Below are 19,103 nucleotides of genomic sequence, written 5' to 3'. Positions count from 1 at the left end.
TGAATAAAATTAGAACGGCACTGATAAACCGGAATTTAAGTCGGCCATATTTGAGTCCCTTCGCGGTGGACCTAAGATTTTTGATATGCTCCTTCCTTAGTCTTCTTATTCAAAGTGTAGGGTAGACGTGGGGTAGACTCAATAATTTATTAGTTTATTTTACGTTGTGAATAAATGTTGGTAGTTATTAAAATTGTTATAAAAATATAAAATTCTAATAAAAATAGATAAGTTATAATAATTATTTATAACCATAAACATCCGATACGCTACTGAAGCAGGTAAGTGACATCTAATCTTTGACAAGTAGTAAATAAAAGCAAAAATGCAAGAAAAAAAATATATAATTAGTTAATTTAAGTGAATTTCATAAATGATCGGTTTACTACACGTATGTATATTATATAGTCACTTACTAGCGAAAAGTTGTTCCATTATTTCACTAGATTTTTGCCGAGATCTACCGCACGCTACACAACCAACTATTTTAGAGTCTTTTTCGATAAATCGCGATAGTGTCACTGTTAATTTAAGTTCTGCCACAATTTCCATCTAGTGTCAAATGAATCGTCAAACAGAACTGTCAAGGATCCCCACCCTAGAGTCCTTTTTCCGCCCACCATGCATGAATACATGGATAGCATTATGCTCCTTCCTTAGTCTTCTTATTCAAAGGTCCGCAACAATACTTTAGTCATTGCTATGAAGGGCTTCAATGAATACAATGAGGCAGTAATTTACGAAATGCTGTAATGACGCCACAAATCTCTTTCATCTGGTTGTCAAATGAAAGAGAGAGTTCGACAATATATGACGTAACGTTGCACGATCGTTGAACAAACAATACATATTATACAGGGTGAGTCTTAGATATGTGCAAATATTTTCAGGGCTGGTAGACCTCGATAAAAGAAACATATTTTCTCTTTACCGTTTTTCAAATAACTCCAAAATATCCGAGTTATTTTACTTTGAAAATTTAAGAAAACAATTATTTTTTGGTTAAAGTATTGTATCTTTTCTCAGTTTTCTTTCTTGTAAATTTAATCTAGTACCTATGTTGCCATATTATGGAGATATTATGTTTTATAACTAACTTATAAATTAAAAAATGTTCAAAAACTTTTTCAAAAAATTCCATAGACGTGTTTCTGGGGTCGAAATTTACTACCTCTGAAAATATTTGCACTTATTTAAGACTCACTCTGTATATTTACCCGTTTTAAACGAGTTCCACCCTTTGAATAAGAAGACTAAGGGAGGAGCATAATGCTATCCATGTATTCATGCATGGTGGGCGGAAAAGGCACCATAAAAGCTCTCTAGGGTGGGGATCCTTGACAGTTCTGTTTGACGATTCATTTGACACATTTGAATTTGATTTGAAATTTTGTGGATTTGTCAGTCTTTATGGAGCTTATTTTATGTTATTTATTATTTATTCTACTACTGATAGTTGTATAAAGGTAGTAAATCTAGATGGAAATTGTGGCAGAACTTAAATTAACAGTGACACTATCGCGATTTATCGAAAAAGACTCTAAAATAGTTGGTTGTGTAGCGTGCGGTAGATCTCGGCAAAAATTGAGTGAAATAATAGAACAACTTTTCGCTAGTAAGTGACTATATAATATACATACGTGTAGTAAACCGATCATTTATGAAATTCACTTAAATTAACTAAATTATACATATATTTTTCTTGCATTTTAGTTTCTATTTATTACTTGTCAAAGATTAGATGTCAAAGAATTTAGGTACGTTAATTTGATTTACCTGCTTCAGTAGCGTATCGGATGTTTGTGTTAATAAATACTTATTATAACTTATCTATTTCTATTGGAATTATATATTTTTATAACAATTTTAATAACTACCAACATTTATTCACAACGTAAAATAAAACAACAAATTATTGAGTCTACCCCACGTCTACCCTATGTCATAGTTTTACATTTTTTAAATAAAATTAGAACGACACTGATAAACCGGAATTTAAGTCGGCCATATTTGAGGCCCATCGCGGTGTACCTAAGATTTTTGATATGCTCCTTCCTTAGTCTTCTTATTCAAAGGTTCCACCTATGTTTGTTGATATATCTTTAAACTTTTTGTTCAAAGAAAAAAATATCAAAAAAGTAACAGTTAGACCAGAATCTCGACGCATTTCTAAAAATTAATCAATCTTATACTCCAAACGTTTGAACGTTTACATTGATACACTTACAAAGAGAAAGGCTTTCTTCTGTTTGCGGGCTGGGCGGATCCCCTTCCTCAGGATGTGCCATTCTTTCGACGCTCACCTCTCTGCACTGTATATAAGATCAGCTTGTCAGGAAGTAAAATATTAGTGCATATATAATTTTAATTATTCGTCGATGATTATCGATCTTCAGAGTTAAAAAATAAAGAAAAATTGTGACAAAAATGAATAGGGTGAGTGCGTATAACACATCTATGTTACTTCCTGGTGTTGTGAAATTATTAGCAGAAAAAATTTTTGGAAAGACTTCGAAATTAGTTAAATAAATTAGTGCTTTCAATTATACTTTATACTTAAGATTCTATTACGCTGTACTGTTCGGGTCGCTCTCAGGGGTCGGGTAAAGCGGGTGTATGGCCGAAGAAAATATACAGGGTGGTCCGAACTGTATTCCCGAAACTTCAGCAGCATATTCTGCAGATAAAAATAAGTAAGAATGTCCTAAAATGCTTAGTTTCGGAGATACAGGGTGTAGAAGTTTCATTTTTATTTCGATTTTTTCCAAAGTAACATCAATATTTGGATGAAATTTGGTGTCTGGAAGTTTTTTGATATGAGAAATTCGATTTTGATATCAATATGACTCCTACTTGTAGAGGGCGCCACCTACATATTTTTAACTGGTTTGAAGACTAATAACTTTTCGTCCGTACCTGTATAAAACTACCAAGTAAAAAAATATACATTTAGGACGTTTTTAACGTAAAAAAGATCTCTTAATAAAAATCGCTACGAGTAATAGTTCTCGAGATATTTGAAATCGAAATTATCAATACCTGTCATCGTTGACATAAATTAAACATGTTGTCTAAATACCGTATGATCGAATAAAAACGGCGTCAGAGATGGCTATGAAATGACAATCGGTGACATTTCCCATATAATTTTACATATAAATGACAGCGATCTTATATAGATAGAGGGAAATCATAAATTTGAAATGTTTTTGTGCCAAACCATCATCAGTCATCATTTTTTCGAAGAAAGTTTTATCATTAATTTAAAAAAATAAAAATTTTCCAAATTTATCTTTTTAGTCAAATAACTATCTACTCAACATGTCTATTTTTTGTCAATGATGACATGTATTGACTATTCCCATTCTAAATATCTCGAGAAGGGTTGCTCGTAACGATTTTTACCAAGTGACATTTTTTACGTAAAAAAATACGAAAATGAATATTTTTTCACTCAACAGTTCTATACAGGTACGGACAAAAAGTTATTACTCTTCAAAAACAGTTAAAACACATGTAGGTGGCGCCCTCTACAAATAGGAGTCATAATGACACCAAAATCAAATTTCTCATGTCAAAAAACTAACAGACACCAATTTTCATCCAAATATTGACGTTACTTCAGAAATTATTTGGAAAAAATCGAAATAAAAATGAAACTTCTACACCCTGTATCTCCGAAACTAAGCATTTTTGGACATACATTTATAAGAAGTTTTTTACTTCTTTTTATCTGCAGAATATGCTCCCGAAGTTTCCGGAATACAATTCGGACCACCCTGTATATTATATTTTAGATATCTGCCTAAAGCTTAGCCCTATCATGTGTTAAGCCACCTAGGGAATGCAATCCCGCACCAAAATGTCAATCCCGCAACCCCGCGGGATTAAAGCAATCAATTCCGCGGATCCGCAAAATTGCGGGATTGTAAACAATAGTCATACATTGGGTCCTAAATGGTACAAAAGGCATTGTACATTTTGCATAGGCCCACAATATATTGATATAGCGTGTATCTTAAACTAGCTGTACAGAAATTTGGACACCGAGGTATACAGGGTGTTCAAAAAATATATTTAATATTAAATAAACCTAAATCTTATTATAATTTATCTACTTATTTTATAAATAAAAATATTATTCTGATTGAAGTTTTTTTTAACTTGTGCTAGTTATCTGCTTTTAGATACACTCTATATCAATAATTGTTTGGCATATGCAGAATGTACAAAGCTTTTTGTACCATTTAGGGCCATACGTGTGACTAAAAATGCATATTTTTCGAAAAAAACGTCGTATCTTCCTTAAAACAAAAAAAAATTAAAAACCGATCAAATTGTTTTTTCTAATTTCAATACAGATTCGTCGTACTTGGTAAAAATTTCGATTTTTTAAAAATTGTAAATTTGCGGTAAAAAAGATTCTTGATCAAATTTTCACACTCTTATAAAACACCCTGTATACGAGAATTCGCTAAATATATTTTCGAAAACCACATCAGCATCTTAATCACAATAGATTCATCTAAAACCTGGTCCAAACCGCATCCCAAAATCTTTTTTAGTTCAAGAGATATTCAACTTTAAATTTACCCTAAAATTTTGCTGCTCCCAATAATTATGTCCGGCAATTTATTTGACGAAATTGTCACAAGTACTAGTTAAACGCTTTTCTTCACTTACGTACATACGCCAGAAAGAAATCTAACTACAACAACTAGCCTGTTTGTTTCACTTATTTTTAATGGCCAAGCCGTAAGGGGAATCCCCCGGGTTCCGAGCGTCGACGCATCGGCCCGGAACGAAGCGGTTTGATCTTAATCGAGATCGATTCGGTTACCCAGTAGTAATGTTTGATAATGTGTTGATCCCGCGAATCCCGCACGGTAAATCCCGCAACTTTGATCCCGCGGAATCTTAGAGGGATCCCGCATTTGCGGGATTGCATTCCCTAAGCCACACCCGAAATTCCAAACACACGTGCTTTGATTAAGGCTTGATTAAAGTTTGCAGAGCTTCAGCATTTGCCATAAAATAGCGAGCAATTTGTTACAAAACCATATAAATTATATATCACTGTAATCACAAAACTTCAATCTATTTCCGTATTGTAACGGAATTTTAAATTATGTCTTTATTTTCAAGAAAATTTAGTCCAAACATAAGGAATATTTTGTTGATGTTTGACCATCAATATCTTAAAAATGAAGGAGTTGTCTAAAAACTAAGTATAATCCTTTATCTTTAATTTCCTTCTTCATTTGTGTAAAAATACCTAGTCAGTTTTACATATAACGTTAAATGCCGAACGCTTATTTTGCTACTTTTTCGGACTAGTCAAATGGACTGGTGAATTTAAGACCCAAATAATTATTTTTCATTGTCAAAATGAAGATACTGTGACTTAATGATTCTTTATTGTTTCAGTTCCTCGTTCTTAGTGCTTTGGTAGCTGTAGGTACTTGCAGACCTGGTATAGTCTCATCATGTAAGTACCATAAGTATTTTTTTAATTTTTATTAATATACCGTATCGTTCTTGGAGTAAATAGAACTAATAAAAGATATAAAATAAGATTTAAATTATTTTTTCCTCAAAAGAGACATTAACTTAGGCTTACACGCCACTGTAGTGTCTGAATTATCGTGTGAATGGTGTATTTTTTATCTAGTTTTTATACACAATAGCCAAAATCTTCTAGGAATCACCTAGAAGAAAGGATCGTTTACATTTACTTTAAAAAAGGTATAACAGCGCTTTCAGATGGAGCGGAGCGTCCGCAACTTCGAGCAAGTACCATGAGTTTATATGAACAATTTCACATGGACGCGTATGCTCCGTCCGACGGAGTTCGCCCGACGGCTATCTTGAAAAAACACGACGGACGGTCCGTCGCATGTGAAAACGCTGTAAAGGCGAAAGATACCTTTGTAGAATTTATAATCAAGATTTAACATATTAAAGTCGATTAAATATTGGTTAGATAATTTTGAATAGAAAACGTCTTGTTAAAGATTTAGGAAAGAATGACTAAAGAATACAGACAAGTGATGTTAGACGCCATTTTTTGGCTGTAACAATAATCAGCGACGATTTTAGCGATTTTTAATAGTTTGTGCGTGTAGTGAACTTTGTATAAACTTTATTACAATGGTGATTAGTTGTTCAGCTTTCAAGTATAAAAGCCGCAGCGATAAGAAAGAGCCAGGAGTTACGTTTCATAGGTAAATAAACAGTCCACTCCACCTTTTTAGCGTTTTTTATTGAATTCGATAATTTATTTTTCTGATATTATATTATGTACTTGATATGTGCTATACGTCGATACTAGTTTTGTACCATTTGTAAACATTTTAATACGTTTTTTTCGTAATTAATTAGTATGATATAGTCTGTAAAACGAATAACTTTGAATTTGACAGTTCCCGCGGGCTTTTCTAGTGTTAATTTTATTAGGTTAGTAATTTGCGTCCATGCTGACGCAATGCCGTCTCTAATAGAACAGCCACGGAGCGAGATTTATGACGTCACACTAGTTAGATACTACGGATTAATAAATATGTTGTAGAATACATGGAAAACATAATTATTCCTCGTATTTTTGGTTTGTATTTTAAAAATGGTATAGTTTACATGAAATATAGATAATATACAGTTAATAAATACAATATATATACCTATTTATAGTAATAAATACGTTGGCAGATAAACTATGATCCATACAAATGCAGCAAATGTTTTACAGTATGGCTGAAATCGTACTCCATAGTCAATGTAGATAGTTTTTGTGTTAAGAATAATAATTTAAAAAAATATGTGGTCATCTTTTGACAAGTTTATATTAGTTTATTAATTGCAGTAAACATTATAATATATAAATAATTTTTGTGAATGCAAATAATAATACATCACTATTAGTAGATATTGAATGTTTTTTGTTAAATTAGATCGATTTTCAAACCCTAAATTTAAAATATATTTTACATTTTACCCATTATCTTATGTACCACCTATTCATTATTTGTATATTGTAAAACATTTGCTGTATTTGTATGGTTCATAGTTTATTTGCCAAAGGATTTATTACTATAAATAGGTATATATTATATTGTATTTATTAACTTATATTATGTATATTTCATGTAAACTATATCATTTTTAAAACACAAACCAAAAATACGAGGAATAATTATGTTTTCCATGTATTCTACAACATATTTATTAATACGTAGTATCTAACCAGCGTGACGTCATAAATCTCGCTCCGTGGCTGTTCTATTAGAGACGGCATTGGTCTAATATTTAGAAATGTCAAAAGCTGATGACATTTTACTTTTGTCAATTATGACATTTTGTGTTGATTTTTGCAAGAAGAGGAAGAATTGTCACTTGTTTTATTATTTTCCTTTTCTATTTCACGAAAGTAAAAAGAGTTACCTATCTGATTCGTTCAGGCACTCAATTTAAAGAATATCATTAACTTTTTTGATAGAGGGATTTTATATTTGCCATGTTGGTAAAAAATAACGGTCAAAATTCAAAGTTATTCATTTTATAGACCTATACGGACTATACCACCGCATACACCAAAGTCGTAGTCAAAAAAATTATCAAAAATATAAATATCTTTTCAAGCAGCTATGTTAAGAAAAAAAATGTGCCACGGCACTGTTTGGAGGTATGGTAACAATTTGGGACTCGGGTGTTATTAGTCCTTGTATTCTTTAGTCGTTGATGTAACTTATATAAGTTTGATTTTAACATTAAGGTGCGTATTCATTATCCGAACGAACGAACGAACGAATGAAAGTGCGGTATATTTAGACGGGGACCGAACGCATGCGGCCGTTCGTTCGTTCGCTCGACCATCCGTTTCGAGTCGGTACATCAAAGGCGTTCGCGTCCGATCTTCTCGTGCGGTCCCCGTCCATACCACTAGCGAACATTCGTTCGTTCGTTCGTTCGGATAATGAATACGCACCTTTAAATATCGTCGGTCTATAGACGCACTTTCACGACTCGTCTACGCATTGTACGACTTTGTCTACACCAATATTTGCGTACTTTCCTATAAAGTTGTATCTCTAGTTGTATATAAGGCAATCTTAATTTCTATGAAAATGTAACATATCTGGTTTTTCCCGTGTAGTCTTCATTTGTCCACTCCATTTATTGCTGAAGGAACGATTTAGGTATGTCGCCAATAATTGAAGTTATTAATGTAAATTTGATATTATATAATCTATTATTGTTTCGACGTTTTAAATTTTTACTCGAAAAACACTACGATCCGGAAATAAACGCGACATACCCTATAACATTACAATTATTTGCGCAGTCGTTTGAGCGCCTCGGCATGTATAGCCAAGGCTGGCCAAGGCTACACTTGGCAAGTGTACGAATAATTGTGATACTTTAACTAGGGCTATGTTCCGAGGTAAACCGTTCTCACGACATGGCAAGAACCTAACAAAACCTAACCGATCTTGTATCATGATGGCAAGTATATGTATACCAATAACAAATGTTTATGAAGTACACGAGTAGTGAGGATGCGCCTTTAGAAATCACACTAACTTAGAACACGCGAACATAGAAAGCACACTAAGTTCGATATTTTTATTGGGGGCTTGACCTCGGCAAAATTATTATTGATTCTCATTCCCAGCCGTCTTTGACATCGTTTTTTATTTCGATCGTATGATAAATTATTTTTAAAGTTTTTAAACTTTTATAGAATTATGTAACAACTAAATAAAGCGATAATTCGTTGCGTAACGGAATGTCGTGGCTGTCAATCGAGAATTCGAACACGCATTTCTTCAACTACTTCATTAATATTAATAGAAATTAGATTCGTGAGCGATATTTTCACTTTCATCTTCCGGTCTCTTAGCTGATCATCGGAACGATTGTGCGGCATGTTCTTTTTTATATTTTACTATCACTTTTAACTAACTGTAACAATCCTTTCTTTTGCAAGTTCATTGGTTCTTAGTAGGGACGCCACCAGCCAACATAGGCGAATGTATTCCATAACGCGACCAAAGTTGGTAAAATGAATCATATTATTATCTTCTAATACAGAGTCGCTGATATATATGGGAACGATATATATATATAGCGAGTTACGTTTTAAAAAATATTCAGAAATTATTATTTCAAGGAATTTATTACGAGTAGAAAAAATATTGTGCTGGGTTAGCGTTGGTTTCTATGTAATTTGACAAATAAATAAAGCTGTCTCTTTAGTTGTCAGTTTAGAGTCAATATTTTTTAATTCTCCTTCGTGTCGATTGCTGATTGAACTGGTGCCAGAAATGGCTCAAAACGAAATAAGTAAATTACCAACAGATATTCAGGCTGAGGCGACGAACGCCATATTCAAACTACTTCCATTTAAATCCCGAATAATTTATGAAAAGGAATACAAAAATTTTCAAAAATGGAAGGGGGGGGGGCTGGGATTGAGCCCAGGGGGGCCTAGGGCTTTTGTTTTTTTAAAAATGAAAAATAATTTAAAAAACATATTTTTTGAATAAAACGTTTACATGAATTCCTCTATCAATAAATTTCTTAGACTTGGTTATCAAACCGTGTTCCCGTAGATTACTTAAATACCTACAAATTTTCTAAAAAATATAAAAATTTGAACACAACAAAATAATGTTAACTAAACAAAGCTGGAAAACGTCATTTTTACTACATCACAAGCAAATAAAAATTAATACGTAGCCAAGAGTCGCAATTCAGGATTTCTCTGGGGGCTGCCCTGCAGTACCTGGGGGGGGCGGCACCCCCAGGCCCCCCTGTACTTATGCCAATGCCCTTGCGGTTAAAGTACTATTTTATCTCTTTGAATAAGAAGACTAAGGAAGGAGCATAATACTATCCATGTATTCATGCATGGTGGGCGGAAAAAGCGCCATAAAAGCACTCTAGGGTGGGGATCCTTGACAGTTCTGTTTGACGATTCATTTGACACATTTGAATTTGATTTGAAATTTTGTGGATTTGTCAGTCTTTACGGAGCTTATTTTATGTTATTTATTATTTATTCTACTACTGATAGTTGTATAAAGGTAGTAAATCTAGATGGAAATTGTGGCAGAACTTAAATTAACAGTGACACTGTCGCGATTTATCGAAAAAGACTCTAAAATAGTTGGTTGTGTAGCGTGCGGTAGATCTCGGCAAAAATTGAGTGAAATAATGGAACAACTTTTCGCTAGTAAGTGACTATATAATATACATACGTGTAGTAAACTGATTATTTATGAAATTCACTTAAATTAACTAAATTATATATTTTTCTTGCATTTTAGCTTTTATTTATTACTTGTCAAAGATTAAATGTCAAAGAATTTAGATACGTTAATTTGACTTACCTGCTTCAGTAGCGTATCGGATGTTTGTGTTAATAAATACTTATTATAACTTATCTATTTTTATTAGAATTATATATTTTTATAACAATTTTAATAACTACCAACATTTATTCACAACGTAAAATAAAACACAATTAACAAAAAACAGAATTATTGAGTCTACCCCACGTCTACCCTACATCATAGTTTTACATTTTTTAAATAAAATTAGAACGACACTGATAAACTGGAATTTAAGTCGGCCATATTTGAGGCCCATCGCGGTGTACCTAAGATTTTTGATATGCTCCTTCCTTAGTCTTCTTATTCAAAGATTTTATCTACTATTTTTGATAGATATAAGGCAATTTTAATAGTTGCTATGGAAAAAATATACTTTTTTCCTATTTGTTCTAATTTATTCACCACGCTTTATGAATCTATGGTATCTGGTGTAGTTGTCACACGTTTTTCACACATAATTGGAATTTCCTATTTGAAGCTATTAAATCAGTCGAAGGAGAAAGTGTTTCAGATGTTTTTTAGCTTTTTGTTATACATTTATAATGAATTGGAGAATGTCCATTTCCTACAAAATATCTCAAATTATTTGTAACTATTAGTTAAATAAGTGTTTCTAAACTATCGGCTGACTTCCGTTTCTGGAATGTTGTTCCTGATCGACTTAGATCACATTATACACAGAATTATTGTAGTAAATAATTATACAGCACCTCTATTTTCAAAATTATCTCACCCCTATAACTTTTTATTTTTTTAGATAAAAAAACGAGATATAAAATACTACTTATATGACATAAATCAAGGTTGATAATCAACTTTTGATTTTTAAATGACACCATTCATGTTTTCACTTTATTCGATAGAAGATGACTCTCTGAATAGAATGACATATCATATGTCAACTTTTGACATTTTCGCATATTGTTTATTTGAAATTATAACAGGCGGTTCATAACGACAATCTTACTCGAAATATCAAGTGTGTGGTACCAAATTATTCGTAAAAAAATGCTTTTTCCAAATATGCTAATGAGTCACCATCGTTCCATTTGAAAAAATTGAGATATGATTAAAAATACGATTTGGGCATCTTTTAACCGGCCGGGACAAGACACTAAAAACATTAGACGATCAAATCTATTTTCCCAGTCTCCTTGATTAAAAATTAGTGTTTTTAACACAGTCATGGCACTCTAGATTGAAATTTGAAACGTTTTTTTAAATGATGATGTGAAAAGTCGACATAATATGATGTTATGTCATTCTATTCAGATTGTAATTTTCGATGAAATAAAGTAAAAAATACTTTAAAATAAAAATATTAGATATATAGGGTGCTACAAATTCGAGGTACGGTCATTGGTATCTCGGTAACCGTAATAGATACGAACATAGTTGAATTGGGGCAAAGTTGCGCTTTGGGATATTCACCAAGATAGCTGAGTTTTTTGAAAAAAAAAAGGATTTTTTTGAAAATCAATTTTATTTTTTCTTGTCGTTGCTTTTTAGAAAATCAAAAAACTAATTGCACATTCTCATAGCCAATTTATTAGGGCTATCTGATAGTATTTTTAGATTTTCAAATTAGCTGATAATTTGTGAGATATAGGGGCCAACTTATTTTTTTTAAATACGGACCTGCATTTTTTATTTCATGTTTTGAAAGAACTTGGTCTTCTGAGTACAATGATATGCCACACTTAATATTTTTTGCATTTCTTGACGTCATTTTAAGTCCAATGTTAAAATGTATTGATTTCCTAAGTGAAACATTGAACATTTACAATAAAAAGTAAAAAATTCTGAAGTATAAGAAGATATTTTCAAAGAGCTATATAAATAAAATTGAACGAAAAATAAATGTGTGCAATTGGGAGGATGGTAGCCCTTTCGAACATGTAGAGCATTATAAACTAGTTTGTAGAAGTTGATTTATTTATAATTTATAAAAAAAAAAAATAACGCTTTATTGTACAAAAAGCCAAAACAGCTTCATCGACAAAGCAAAACAAAAAAAGCACAAAAACAAATATACAAATAATAAAAAAAATGTCATACAATACAAATCAATTCAAAAAAAAAATTACGTCATAAAATTACAAATAAAACATATATGGACATTGCAGAACACAGGCGTATCTAGAAAATTTTACAAAAGCAAAAACTGTAAATGGATAAAATCATGTTATAATAACATAAAATCAAGAGTTATAAAATATTAAATACAACATACACAACCTTTAACCAGTCTGTGAGAGTATCAAAATATTAAAATTAAAATTCTAAATTGTTCATGATTAAACACCAACAAAAAAGTCGTTGACCGCATATAGGGCTCTCTCCAGTAAGTATGCTTTCAGAGCTTTGCGAAATGCGGAAAAGAATGAAAGTGACTTGATATTCGCAGGCAAATGATTGTACATTTTCTTGGCATTGTACAGTATTGAGCCCTTAACTAGTTCTGAGCTCGGAGTTGGCAGATAAATATCGTGCACCGCATTCCTAAGTGGATAGTTCTGAGAAGGCCTTTCCGGAATAGAGAATATGTGCTTGCGGATTAAGCAAACGGATTCAAAAATGAATAAGGAAGGAAGATTCAGTATTTTGAAATTTTTAAAGAAATTCTGGCAGTGAGTTCTACTGTTTAGTCCCAATAAGTATCGAACTGCTCTCTTTTGAAGTTTGAAAATACGATCAAATTTTGTCGCACAGCAAGTACCCCAGAATGGAAGGGCATAACGAAGATGCGACTCAAAAAGGGCATTCTAGAGGTTGATGAGTTAAGTTCCTTAGACACTGATCTTAGCGCAAAACAGGCAGAGCTTAGTTTCTTTGATAAGGCTTCGATGTGCAAGTCCCATTTTAACGAGTTGTCCACAACAAGTCCTAAGAATCTCACAGAGTCCACGACGTCAATAGTGGTGTTATTAAGTACAAAAGGTTGTATAGTACTTTTATATGACAAAACTTTAGTTTTTGAAAGGTTGAGGCATAGGAGATTAGAATCGCACCAAGATTTAATGGTGCGTAAGTCACTGGATATAGTATCATATAGTGCCGTAACATCTGGGCCGCTCCAAGTGAAACTAGTATCGTCCGCAAAGAGGCAGATTTTACCACTAATGTCTAGATTTGCAATGTCGTTGATAAACACCAGAAATAAAATAGGGCCAAGTACTGAACCCTCAGGGACACCACATTTTATAGGCTTACAAGAAGACATACACGTATCAATCCTCACAAGCTGCCTTCTGTTGCCAAGATACGACTTAAGCCATTCGAGCGGCACTCCCCTGAATCCATAGTATTGCAATTTGTTAATTAAGATATTATGATTTACACAGTCGAAAGCCTTAGAGAAATCACAGAAAATTGTAGCTGTAGAGTGATGGTTATTCAGGCTAGAGTATACATTATTAAAAAGGTCGAACATAGCATTATTTGTGCAACTGTTACTTAGAAATCCAAATTGATGGGTAGAAAGTACTTTATATTTAAGGAGAAAAGATAGAAGCCTTTTTTAACCAATCTTTCAATGATCTTAGATAATGTGGGCAGGAGAGCAATTGGGCGATAGTTCGAAGCTTGATCTTTATCTCCTCCTTTATGCAGAGGAATAATTATTGCTGTCTTAAGGCAGTTTGGAAAAACTCCTTTTTGGAATGACTCATTAATTAAAGTAGTAAGATAGATTAATGTGCATTCCGGAAGTTCAAAGAACATTTTGAGAGTAAGCCCATCAGTCCCAGATGAGAATTTATTTTTAATGCTTTTAATTGTACTACAGAGCTCATCTAATGCTACGGACGTGAAGAAGAAACTGTGTAAATTCTCATTCGCTTTAGGTAGATATGAAAGTGAATCAAGAGAAGGAGTTATGGTGTTCACTAAATTTTTAGCCACATTAACAAAGTAAGTGTTTAAATCTTCAGGTGAATTAAAGACTGTGCCAGACGAAGAAGTCTTATTCCTTAAGTCATTTACAATAGCCCAAGTCTCTTTAGCAACATTACCGGATTTGGCTAGCCTCCCATTATAATAAATGTCCTTGGCAGCTTTTATAGTCTTACGATAAACCCTTATATAATAACTACTATTAATATTATGCATATTATTAGATCGTACACTGAGATTTCAAATACACAAGAAACAAAGTTAAGAATAATATCTTTAAATTGCTGACCTGGATATTATTTATTTGAATCTTTCAATTGGCTCGATTTTCCTTATTCAATGTTAATTATGCTGATCAATATTGTTGCGATGAATATCATCAGATTAAATAATTTAAAGAAACAGAGTCGAACTCAAAATTATTTTAAATAATAATTAAATAGTTTTGTTGTTCTAAAGTTAGCCAAAACAAAAAAAAAGTAAATTGTGGCATATCATTGTACTCGGAAGACCAGGGACTTTCAAAACCGGAAATAAAATATGCCTCTGTATCTCACAAATTATCAGCTAATTTAAAAATATAAAAACACTCTCAGATAGTCCTAATAAAGTGGCTAAGAGAATGTGCAATTAGTTTCTTGATTTTCTAAAAAGTAACGACAGGAAAAAATAAAATTTATTTTCAAAAAAATCCGTTTTTCCCAAAGAACTCAGCAATCCTTGAAATTTTTAAAACTTTTTTGATGGAATTTTGGTGAACATCCCAAGGCGGGGGGGGGGGGGCAACTTGGCCCCAATTTAACCATCTTCGTATCTATTACAGTTTCCGAGATACCAATGCTCGTACCTCGAATTTATAGCACCCTGTATATAAAAAAATAAAAATTCTTAAAAAAATCAAAACTTGTGGTGAAATCAAAATTTCCGGTGAAACAGGAAGTGAAACTAATTGAATAGATCCATCAATCTATCCTGATTTATGTCATATATATACTAATATACCAAATTTCACTTTTTTTATCTGAAAAAATCAAAAAGATATTCGGGTGAGTCACATCTGAAAGACAGCCGGTATTTTTATACAAGGGCGAAACTAAAAGGTGAGAACCCATCCTTAATCTTTATACATCTTTCCTTTCAGCTTACGGTGGAGGCGAGCACACCGACCTGAGCCTAGCAGGCCTATCTTTCGGCGGCGCCGACCACGGCCTGAGCCACAGCAGCCTGGGAGTGGGCGGCCAATCCCTGGACCTAGGCGGCGGCTACGGTGGCGGCGGCAGCAGCGGGGGCGGCTATGAGAGCGGCGGCAACAGCGGCGGCGGTGATTTCCATCACGGCGTCAGCATAGTGGGCGGCGGAGGAAACTCCCAAGGGCAGACCATCGACTTGACTCACCAAGGTAAGACCACAGATTAGGTATTTTATAAGTATACAGATAAAAATCTTGTCCCTAATTCGTGGTACGAAAATTGTTTTTTATGACGATGTGCAAACGAGTCAAATTTCCTGTGCGCAAAAATAAACTGGCGAAAAATAACAATAAACAGCGTAATAGAGAGATATCGCTAAACCGAATAGCGTGCATGGACGTTAATAAGGCCAGGTGTTATTTCCTTTACGTGAGGTGGTATTAACGTATTTATAGTTATCGGATCGAAAGGAATTCTGATCGCGTCGCGTCCGCTATTTAAACTTAACCTAACTTTGAATTTAAAACTTTGAAATTGTTTTGTTTACTAGGTATTTTAAAACTAAAGGGCTAAAGTGCTTATTTCCAGTGCTTTATTGTTCAACGTCTGCCAGTGGGATTAGGGCAACAAGCAACAAATTCTCTTAGAAGGGCTAAGTCGTCATCTGCTGTAAACCTAAGACTCTTTATAGGTTCTTTAGTATTGGAAGAGGTGGAATCCATATTTTGGGCCATATTTGTTTAATTAAAACTAATCCCAGCTATTTAAATATCAAATTACCTAATAAAACTAAAGCAATAATTCAAAACAATTCAAACATAACTTGATCTTGTAAACACTCGTCTATTGTTTGCTATTGCTATATTTAATATTTACTAATGAATATTTTTGAATATTATTTTTATTTTTTTTGTTCTTTAACATTGTAAACATTTAGAAACGTTTATTTTAAACGATAAGACTGACAATATTATTTGTATAATGTTTGTATTATCTATTGTTTGTTTGTTTGTGTACCTTGTTTGTTTAGTTTATCTTTGTCTATAAATTGAAAATGTTTTGACAATAAAGGCATTTATTTATTTATTTACATATAGTAAAACGGATATATGATGTTGGAATTGAATATTCTTAATCAATACAACCAAAAAATATAACAAATACAGCTTAAGAGCCATTTTACAAGAATTTCAGTTCAACCTCATTAATCGGAACATTCAATAATCGAAAAATAAAAGATTTTTGACCTACGTACAATATCTGTAGATGCTAAAAATATGATTGTTTCAAACCGTTAAAATGTTAAAATAAATATTTCTAAACAAGATATATCATTGGAATTGATGTATTTCAGGAGGTGGCCATCATGGTCCATTCGGAGGCAGTTTCGTAGCTTCGAGCAAATACTCTGCCGGAGGACACGGAGGTGAGTCTGGAGGATCTGGTGGACACGGATATGGTGTTTCTGAGGGTGGTTTCGAAGGACACTACAGTGACGTACTAGGTATGTTTTTCATCCAACCCTACAGGGTAGTTTCAGCATTAAATCAAAAATATCCGCCTGCTTTTTTGTTCTCTATCACAGATAACAAATTAGCTGTGAAGGATTTAATTAAAAGTTATTATTTCTTCTGTGCAGTCTATACAGGGTGTCCCAGAAATAAGTACAAGTATTTTAAGGGGTGGTAAAAAAAGAAACATATTTTCTCTTTATCGTTTTTCAAACAAGTCCAAAATAACGGAGTTTCATAAATAAGGTAAAAAATGCATTAATTTGACGTCAAATTTTGGTAATTTTGGCCATTACACGCTAGTTTCTGTATGTAGAATTATTACACAAGTGCATCACAAATATCGATAACTCTGATCTGATATTTTCAGTGCAATTTATTAAGATAATACGATGGAGAGCAAAATTATCTTGTTAAACTAAATTAAATAAAATTTATGAAAATAACTAACTAATTTATTGAAATTTTTATGGTAATTTTATTTATTATTTTTTTAGGTGCCAGTGAAGGTTCTTCTGGAGGCTACGAATCACTATCATCTGGATCCTTTGGTCACTAAAACGCCATTTCATATTTCGACAAGACCAATTTTATAATATCTTACAAAAGTATAATGTTTTATTTTGTTAGTTGTACTTATTTAGATTTTTTTTTCTTACTAGTCGAAAGTGTATTATAAAATTGGTACATGTACATAAATCTTGTTGTAGTTTTTTTAATATCTTTATTGTTGACTAGTTTTATATGTTGTTGACTGTTTTTTTTTATAAAATTAAATAAAGCTGTTAAATACATGTTTATTCGTTATTATTTTTACTTCACTATAAATTTTGCTTAAGATCTGTCCAAGTTAAGGTTGATTCTCACTATAACTTCCGTTTCCATTCCATATTCGTTCTGTATTTTTATTGTATTGACGCTATACGTAAGTTTCCGTTCCGTATCAGTTCCATACTTTTTATTGTACAATTTATATCATTACGAAAATTTTATTTTAAAAATTTGTATCTTTTGAAAAAGGTAATAGATTTAATTAAGAGATGAAAGAATAAATAAATATCCGCAAAATATTAACAGAGCTGGTACAAATGTAAGAATGTATGGAAGGAAAGGATATGGAACGGAAGGGAAACGGAACGGATAGTGTACATTGTCCTATTCATTTACATCATAATCTTTTATGTAAACGGGATGGAAACGGAAGGGAGCTGATATGAAAGGTAGAGTGAGAATCAACTTAAGTCGAGTCGAGAATAACACAGCAGTTCTATCCAGGTACCTATCGCTCAAAGAAATTTGGTAATTTGGTACAGTATTTTTTCTACTCCCTGTACAACAAATATTGAGTATACCGGGTGTTGCATCGTCGAGCGGGACATAGGAAATCCCATGTAAATTTTAATGGGCTCAATTATTGGCTTCCCTAATTATTTTAGAGAATAATTCTATTTAGATTTATTGAAGAGCACTAAAACCCACATTCAAAAGAATAACTTTAGATATTTTTGATCAGCCCGTTTACGAGTTATCGCCGATTTGTTTTGAAATATTTCTCCTTTCTTATGGCCCTGTATTTACTTATGAGCACCAGTCAAGGTAAAAGATAACTGTCAAATAAAGTTGTCATTTCAGAAATTTATCTATTTAGTGCTTTATTATTATTATTAAAAACATACCTACATCGAAAATATTAGCCATGAATTACACTACCGAAGAAAAAATATTGATGATTAAATGGTATTATCAAGGAAATAGTTATCAAAAGGTGTCGGACATGTTTGCTGCTCTGCATCGGAATAGACCGATACCTGGAAAATCTACAATCGCAAGGAATATCCAGAGATTTGAGACCAAAGGTACCCTAATAAATACCTGCAGATGTGAAGCAAGGCAGGAACAAAGAGAAGATGCAAGAAATGATACCGACTTAGAAATTTTATTGTGCGTGGAAGAGAACGATGGAAAGATCAGCACAAGAAAACTTGAGGATGAAATAGGAATAGATCACACTACAACGTTTCGAATTTTGAAACGACATAAATACTATTCCTTCAAATATGAAAAGCACCAAGAGCTACGAGATGGGGACGAAATACGGCGGCAGGCGTTTTGATTTG

General features: G+C 32.8%; 1 protein-coding gene across 1 annotated transcript; it reads left to right on the top strand.

Moving 5' to 3' along the window:
• Positions 1–2,308: 2,308 nt before the first annotated feature.
• LOC115888819 (keratin, type I cytoskeletal 9-like) lies at positions 2,309–17,780 on the top strand. Its single transcript, XM_030908669.1, has 5 exons — positions 2,309–2,436; positions 5,428–5,488; positions 15,427–15,684; positions 16,830–16,979; positions 17,484–17,780. Exons 1-5 carry the CDS (start codon positions 2,428–2,430, stop codon positions 17,543–17,545), a joined length of 540 nt encoding a protein of 179 aa, XP_030764529.1. The 5' UTR covers positions 2,309–2,427; the 3' UTR covers positions 17,546–17,780.
• The last annotated feature ends 1,323 nt before the right edge of the window (positions 17,781–19,103 follow it).

The sequence above is a fragment of the Sitophilus oryzae genome, unplaced genomic scaffold (genome assembly GCF_002938485.1).
Source record: "Sitophilus oryzae breed Bouriz unplaced genomic scaffold, Soryzae_2.0 scaffold_808_pilon_pilon, whole genome shotgun sequence".
Classification (NCBI taxonomy): Eukaryota; Metazoa; Arthropoda; class Insecta; order Coleoptera; family Curculionidae; genus Sitophilus; species Sitophilus oryzae.
Note: the sequence above shows the minus strand (reverse complement) of the source record. Positions and strands in the feature narration are given on the sequence as shown.

Bases quoted from the DNA above. Each gene is read 5' to 3' on its own strand.
- LOC115888819 (XM_030908669.1), top strand. The intron at 5,489-15,426 runs GTAAGTACCATA...CTTTCCTTTCAG, and splicing joins ACCTGGTATAGTCTCATCAT to CTTACGGTGGAGGCGAGCAC. The intron at 15,685-16,829 runs GTAAGACCACAG...GATGTATTTCAG, and splicing joins CATCGACTTGACTCACCAAG to GAGGTGGCCATCATGGTCCA.